General features: G+C 53.3%; 2 protein-coding genes across 2 annotated transcripts; both read right to left on the bottom strand.

The window, feature by feature from the left end:
* Positions 1 to 92: 92 nt before the first annotated feature.
* On the bottom strand, positions 93 to 1270 carry CCMA1212_009620 (uncharacterized protein; the record flags this gene model as incomplete). The annotated part of the gene is made up of 2 exons (XM_073706695.1): positions 93 to 1090; positions 1198 to 1270. The coding sequence occupies 2 exons, from the start codon at positions 1268 to 1270 to the stop codon at positions 93 to 95; spliced, it is 1071 nt and encodes a 356-aa protein (XP_073554927.1).
* A 3966-nt stretch (positions 1271 to 5236) lies between these two features.
* Positions 5237 to 5908, bottom strand: CCMA1212_009619 (uncharacterized protein; the record flags this gene model as incomplete). Its single annotated transcript, XM_073706694.1, has 1 exon — positions 5237 to 5908. The coding sequence occupies one exon, from the start codon at positions 5906 to 5908 to the stop codon at positions 5237 to 5239; it is 672 nt and encodes a 223-aa protein (XP_073554910.1).
* Positions 5909 to 7809: the final 1901 nt, after the last annotated feature.

Genomic DNA, 7809 nt, shown 5'->3' with positions numbered 1-7809 from the left:
GCCTGCAGGCATGCATGTGGCTGTCTAGGCAACCGGGGGTTTATTCTTTCCCCTTCGAGTTGCCGCTGAGTGACACCCAGGCAGACCCAGACCTACTCAGCCCTGGGCTGAGGGATGGGGTAGGGATGGTAGTTGCCGTCCTCGTAGCTCCCGTCGTCGTCGAACACGGCGGCTGTGCTTCCAGCAACGCTGAAGATCCGAGGAGTCATTGGATCTGTTGCCGTCCGGGGAATACTGGCATAGACTGGCTTGCCGTTTGGTGTGACAGCGGGCACTTGCACGTGTCCCCTGTGTCCGTTGTGGCCAAGAGGCCCGCCATGGGGGCCGTGGAGTCCATTGGGTCCAGTGATTCCGTTGGGCCCATTGGTGTAACTGCGAGTGGAGGATCCCGAGGCCGACGACGACCGGCCGCCGGGGCCCCAGCCCTCGATGAAGCTGTTGCGCCGGTTGGCCATCGGGGGAGGCGGAGGCGCCGGAGCAGGCGGGGCCGGACGCCTCTCTTCGAAGCGGCGGGAGAGGCGCTCCTTTTCCGCCTTGTGCTCCTTCTTCTCCTTCTCCCTTTCTCTGTCCTTTTCCTTTTCCTTCTCCCGCTCGCGCTTCTCGTCCCTGGTACGGTCGCGCGACTTCTCCCTGTCTCGGACACGGCTACGTTCCTCGCGGTCCTCCTTGCGCTCCTTCTTACTAGAGGAGCGGGAGACCTTGGGACGCTCCGGCACCGAGCCGGACAGACCGCTGCCGGCGTTGGAAGAATGGGCGGGAGAAGCGCTGTTCAGCGTGTTGTACCGGTGGGAGAGGTCGCTGTACTTGGCCTTGAGATCGTCAAAGCCCCGGGCCAGCTCGCCGTTCTCCTGGCGGAGCCGATCATTTTCCTTCATGAGGAGCTCATACCTTTCCTGGAAAGAGATGGCGCTGTCCTTCAAAGTCTGGTTCTGGGCCTTGAGGTCGGTGATGGTGGCCGTCGCCTCAGCAAGCTTCTTGTCGGCCTGGTTGTACAAGCTGAGGTAGCGGTCCCTTTCTGAGTTAGTCTTGTTCAGCTCGGTGTGAGCATTGTTGAGGGAGTCGAGCAGGTGACGGTCAAAGTCGGGTGATACTGCAAGAGAGTAAGTACAGGTAAGCGACAAGATCGGTAGACTCCGACTCGTAGAGGAGGGAGAGGATGTTTGATGAGGCAGAAAAGGGAAGATGAGGTAGACGAACCGTAAGGCGATTGCGCCTGCGACACCGAGGCCCTGCGCGCCGAATTGGCGGAGACTCGCTGATGCAGAGACATGGCTGGCGATATGATTGCGACCGATAGACAGACGCAAGATGACTCTTATCGAGTAACTTTTTTTTCCCTCTGTTTCTTTTTATCCTTTTTTTTTTTTCCCAATCGCAGGTGGGATGCGACGCTGCCCAACGCTTGTGCGGCAGGGGTGGGAAAAGACGCAGGCGACAAGCAGCCGAGGCACCAAAAGCCCTTTTTTTTCACCCAAGGATCATTCGTCAACCCAAGCGCGCTATGCACCGGGCGCTGTGGGATATGCAGGTCGAGGGCAGAGATGTGTCTCCAAATGCAAAAATGCTCATGTGCGTCTGCAAGATCCGCACGTTTTCAGATGGGGTCGCGTGTCGGAGGTGCAAGGGACAGGATTTGATGCGTGTAAGTTGCTTGTCTTGATATGTCGAAAGGCGATGTCGCGCGAGATGTATGAAGGAAGAGAAGATGAGAAGATGAGGTAGAAGAGGAGAAAGAGATGAGAAGATGAAAGGGTTGAAAAGGAGAAGATAGGGAGAGAGAGGAAGGAAAGAATTTTCTCTCTCTGTCTGCTCTTTCCTTTGCAGCACCCGGCAGAATGCGGAATAAAACAGGTGGTAGGTGGAAGGTACGGTCCTCAGCCCGGTTGCGCCTGGCCTGTCAGACAGCAAAAAGGCCCGTTCACACACACTCACGCACGCACGTACGCAGGATGTATGTAAGTAATATTGCGTGTGAGGTAAGGTAAGATGGTAAGAGGAGAAAGAAAAAAAAAGTGGGAGGAGGATCAGGAGTAGATATTGAAAGAAGACGGAATAAAAAGAGAGAAGAGAGGGAGGAAACGGCCGAGACGAGAGGACCTGATCGGTGACGGTTTCCTGCCTTGGGAGAGACTCTGGATAACGCCTGGGAGGATTTCAGGGCAGGACAGGACAGGACCAGGGGCTGAGGAAATCACCACAAAGTGGCCGGACGGGAGGGAGGGTGTGGCGCCATACAGGTGCTAATGCCGATAATGAGAGGTGTCAGCAGAGAGAAAGAAAATGGATAATCCATCAACAGACAAAGGCGTTTACCTAGACACTGCAACAAGGACGAGGAACAAAAAGGAGCATCGAGTATCGAGTACATGGACCTGCGGTATCACTCCGTGTAAGCCGCCCCGGCAAAGGCACGCCTCCAGCTCAGCAAATCCCGCGAGAATACACGCGTGCATACACGGCTTCACCTCCAGCCCACGGCAATCCCTCACGGCTCCCTCTCACACGCCCGTCGTGTATCTGCTACAACGCCAAGCATCCTACGGACTGACACCTCCAGCGTCTCCCAAAACCCCCCCCGAGTCCCTGTCACGGCCGTCTTCTGTCCTACGATTGGCCACGCCGCGGGCTGTGTCGCTTTGTTTGTCGAGGCATCGACGGCTGCCTTCGTCCAGAAGGTTTTTTTTTTTTTACAGCCCCCAACAATGAATGGTGCTGCCGCTAAATTTGAAATGAAGGCGAGCCAAAGATGCGATTGGACTGGTGAGCTGGTCATTTCCTTCTTCCTCGGACTCGCTGCAGCCTGCCGCGGACCAGGTGAGCTGGCATGAGAGAAGCGGATGGAAGACGGTGAGTCACCCAGGACTTTGCAAATGAGGTAAGCTGGCTGGATATCACGAGATGGTGTTGAATGTCTTGATGCTGTCTTGAGCTGAGCTTTGAAGGTATCTCTGCGATACGAATACTGCAGTTGATACTCGAGAACGACATCTCCGGTACATCAACAGTTGCTCAACATTTTTCTATTCTGTTGTCGCGTGTGAGCCCCGGTCCAGCCACCTCATTCAGTTCAACTCGTCCTTGATGCCGGTGACGATGCTGCTGCTGCGACCCGAACGTCACCGCCTTCAAATCACCACGCGCGACCGCTCTCAAGGCAGCCTCCCGTCGGTTCCATTCCATTCCCGCATCGTAGTGGCTGCCTCTTCACCGGTCTTGCAATTCAATGGTGGTGTTCCTGCTTCCTCGCACGCACCGCAGCGCCGTCACGGCTCAAGAGGTCAATGCATGTAGGGCTCAAACTTGACAGCGCATGTCGCATCCTATCGATCCGATAGACGCACGGGAAGCTGCAGAAATCGGAGTGTCACAGCCGCAGAGGTGCATATACATACATACATACATACATACATACATACATACATACCTCTGAGACACGTTCAGATTTGATCATCATCATCTATCCTTTTTTTCCATTGTGAATCTCTACACCGACAACCAGGAGAATCTCATGGAGACCGCCTTTCTACGCCAAACTCCCACTAACAGCGTCTAGGCAACAACTCGGCGGATCGGGCCGCTCTCACCAAACACCAGCGCTGACTTGGACGCCGTGGCTTGGGCCCAGTCTGTGGCAGTGTCGCAGCGACAAGTGATGGTAACCAAGAGACTACCAGAGATGCCTTTGTCTTGTCGTTGCACCTTGGTTGACCACTTCATTGTCCATGCAATACTCCTGTTCCCAATCCAGGATCTAAATCCTCGCTCAAAACGCATACAAGTGGCAAAAAAGCTGCCCAAGCAACTCAACCCTCCGTAAAACCACGTCCACTCCTTCAAATTTCTTCGTACAACCAGCCACCTCATCACCGTGGCTTTGGGACCAAAAACGCCTTAAATGAACGCCTAAACCAACCCCATCCCCCCAGCCCAAAAGCGGACATCTTCGTCATCGCTTCAAGCAAACAAACCCATTTCGTCACCTTTTTTTTTTCTTCTTCTTCAAACGTTTCACGTCATTTCAAAGTTGAAAATAGTGTAACACTCTGCGTTGTCCTTTGAGCCCCTGAACACACCGAGAAGAAAATTCCGTCGTCTTTCGGTTATGGTGGTTCAATCGCACAGCACCCAACAACTCCATCTGGTGCACCATTAACAGGCTAAGACGCTCCTCATTCCAACACCGTAATCTGTACATCAACTCAGAAGCAAACGAACACGGAAAATCAGAAAAGGGGAAGACAAAACCAGGCTTTGATAAGGCACTCATGCACATACTCGCACCGCAGCTATGACAATGAAGTAGGTAATCGACGCGCGTCCCTTTGTGTACCAACAGCCCTATTTCTCGTGCGAGTACGGATATTACGATCAGACGTGAAACGCAAATGTCTGAATATAGCACCGAACACAAAGGAACTTGTCCACATACTCATTCTCTTTCCTACAATTAGTGCCTAAGAATTTTTCTTTTTTCTTCTTATACAAGGGTTTATTATGCTTGTCATATTCTGTGCTTGTATGAACCTTAATAGCATCGCGTGATGCCATACCGACCGGACGGCATACCCGAGAATAGTGTTCAGGTTAGGTATATACATATAGTTCACATGACGACGCTTCAGAAGACTGTTCTGAGACTCGATGCCATTCGACTACATCACGAGTCAAACGAGATTGATTGGTCGCATTTAGCTCTCATTCTACAAAAGAAAGAAAAAGAGTGATGTATATATTTCAGGTATCATGTAGAAACCCGGCGCTTCAAGTCGTAAAAACAAGTTATAGGAAGTTCGTACACAAAACCCGTAATATAGAAACAAAATACCGTGAATCCTTCATCAATTCCAGGAGACATATGAGACGTGATATCATATCCTAATCCCACGCCCAATCCAACCAAATAAATCCCGATACAAAAGAAAAAAAAAAAAAAAAAAAAAAAAAAAAAAAAAAAAAAAAAAAAAAAGAAGAAGAGTCAAAGCCCAAGCCCGAGGCTGTTCGTCTATTTGCAAAACCATCAGCAAGTCAGTCAACCGTCTATCCTATACTCACTAACCTCGACATACCCAAAGTAAAAAGCCCAAGTAATGCAAGTCGACGATCTCCGGGTTGCTCTGCAGACGGAGTGACCGCGTAAAGACTCCAAGTCCCACAGAAAGGCAAAAGTCCACGAAGACAGACATGAAGAAGAAGGAAGAGGAGAGAAGACCAGGACAGAGGAGAGAGAGAGAGACGCTCAGATCATATCGTTACGCCGCAAAATGTCCTCGTACGCCTTCATCTTCCTCGTCCTCGTCTCCATCAAGTCGAAAATGTCATTGTACCGCTTCAGCAGCTCCTCGTACCGCGACCGCCAGTGCTTATACTGATGCTTCCAAAACTCCACATCCCCAAGCAGCTCCGACACGCGCCGGCTAAAGCTCTGCTCAAGCGTCCTCGACAAGCTCCTGTTCTTCTCCCTCAGGCCCGCGTTCTCCTCCCTCAGCTCGAGGTTATCCGCCTCGAGCTTTGTAATCTTGAACCGCAGCCTCTCCTCCTCGCGGTGGTGCTTGGAGGAGCTGTCGCCCACCGTCTTCTCGACGCTCCGGCGCAGCGCCTCGTTCTCAATCGTCAGCACGCCAATCTGCTTCTCGAGCCCGGGGACGACGGCGACGGTCAGGCGCTTGGCCTCGGCCTGGGCGGTGGCGGCGGTCGACTTGAGGCGGTTGACCTCGTCCACGGCGGACTTGTTGATTTCTTCGAGCTTGCGCTCCTTGTCGACGAGGGCGTTCCACTCTTCGAGGCTGACCTTGATGTAGTCGATTTCGCGAACGCGGTTGTGGTGGCCGCCGTAGGAGCGCGATCTCTTGATGGAGACGAACTGCTGCCGCCCCTCGGGGGTGGTTTCGACGAACCACCGCTTGGCCATGCTGCGTTGAGTCGTTGTGTTGTCTTCTTGATCGAGTAGCGTTGATGGTGATGGTGCTGTAAAGTTGTAGTAAAGTTGTAGTTGAGCAAGTTGTTAGCCGAGAAAGTATGAGCTGAGAAGAAGTATAAGTAATAGAGTGGTCAAGTCAAAGCCGTCAGACGACATCGGGGCCCAGGCAGAGTATATATAAACCAACGTGAGCTCTAGGGCTACGCAGAAGGCACTCGGTCAGTCCAGGTGACCGAAGCAGAACACCCAGTCTTCAACTCCTCCAAGTGCTGAATGATGAATCCCAGCCACAACAAGGTCAAGACTGAGTCTTTCCCCGAGTGTGTGGACCCCTATCATCATCCTCCTCCAGAAATAGGACTCCTGGGCCTGTTCAAAGCGGTCATCAACGAACAAGAAAGAAAAGCCACGGCACGGTGCGGCAACCCGCATGAACACACATATGGGAGCATACAAACGCGGCCCTTAGACACTTGTTCAGTGAATGTGTCCAAAGTTCTTGTACACTGAAAGTATTGAACGATGACCACCATCAGGAGATGTGGCTGCTGTTAGCGAGGTGGCTTTGCGCACGTCGAAGGAAGCAGTTTGACCGGGGCCGTGGACCTTGTAGTCAGTCTCATGAGGCCGCGGGTTCGAGACCATGGTTTATTTTCAACATCAACTGCTCAAAGTCCTTGGGGGCCCCTGACAAGATAGAGCACCTCGCACACAGTCCACGAGGCGGAGTCGCCTGGACGGGTCACCCGGTGTGCCGGCCTCGTTTTTTTTGGGGGGGGGTGAGAAAGGTGAAGGAGAGGAAAGCCTGGGGCAGCTCGGCCATAGCTGAGAGATAGCTGGAAACGTGAGTACAAAGGCGGAAGAAAAGGCAGACAAATAAAATGCAGGTTCAAATGCTGCTGCTGCAAACCTGTCCACTTCAGTCTTGAGAAACCCATCGTCAATCGCATCGCATCGCCAATCGCGATGCATGCACGTCAACCACGGGTAAAAAATAAGCGCGAGCGAACCACTGCAGGCACGCTGCATCTTGTCGGATCCCAAAGCGACCATCGACCGGACCCGGCGAGCCCCAGCAATTGGCTGCCAAGCCCCTCTGGTTCCTGGAATCGCCAGGGGACGAACGAAGCAACCCGCACGATGATGCCATGCAGAGGAGCTTCCCAGATGCTGCTGCTGTTGGTGGTGGCTCACAAGGTGGAGGTGCTACTGATGGAGTCAGTTGACATGTGCACTGGGTTTTGAAACTGTGCTGATGCCCTTCTTCAGGCGGGGCCCACGGGCGAGCATGTCGCTCTTACAGGGGTGGGATGGGTCCTATTGCCACGCTGAGGCCGGGGTGTGGTTGGCAGAGCGCGCACTGTGACTGGGGGGGTGTCTGACCTGCATCTGCATACACGCGCGTCTCTGTCGACGACATGACCACTGCGCGTGCGACAGGCATTCTGGGGTACAAACAATCAATGATTCAAATACCTGCTACATCGCTCAAGACACTGTTGACGGCCAGGTACACACATGAGTACCAATCCCATCTCTCCAGTCAACTTGAGCCGCATTCGCCCTCGCTTCTCCTCGCCGGGAGGCATCCCAGCTGAATCCCAGCCCCAGTTATGGCGGCCAGGCCTTTCACTTACATAGTCTACAAGCTCCAGCTGCGCCACACCTCCCCTGGCCTTCTCACCACAATGACCTGCAGAACATCTCGACCCCGTCCTGGTTTATGTCGGCTCCCGCTTTGAGGGTGGTGCTGATGCTCGAACGGGCCCCAGACTGAATGCTGGATCGATGCCAGATCAAGCCCTGGGTCGGTCGTTGATGGAACGGGGGTTGCACATTACCGCGCAGATGGTGCAGGGAAGCCCTGGTGTTTTGATGCATCGACATGCTGA

This window comes from Trichoderma ghanense, assembly GCF_004382785.1.
Source record: "Trichoderma ghanense strain CCMA-1212 chromosome Unknown scaffold_17, whole genome shotgun sequence".
Classification (NCBI taxonomy): Eukaryota; Fungi; Ascomycota; class Sordariomycetes; order Hypocreales; family Hypocreaceae; genus Trichoderma; species Trichoderma ghanense.
This window is presented reverse-complemented; position numbering and strand designations above follow the sequence as displayed.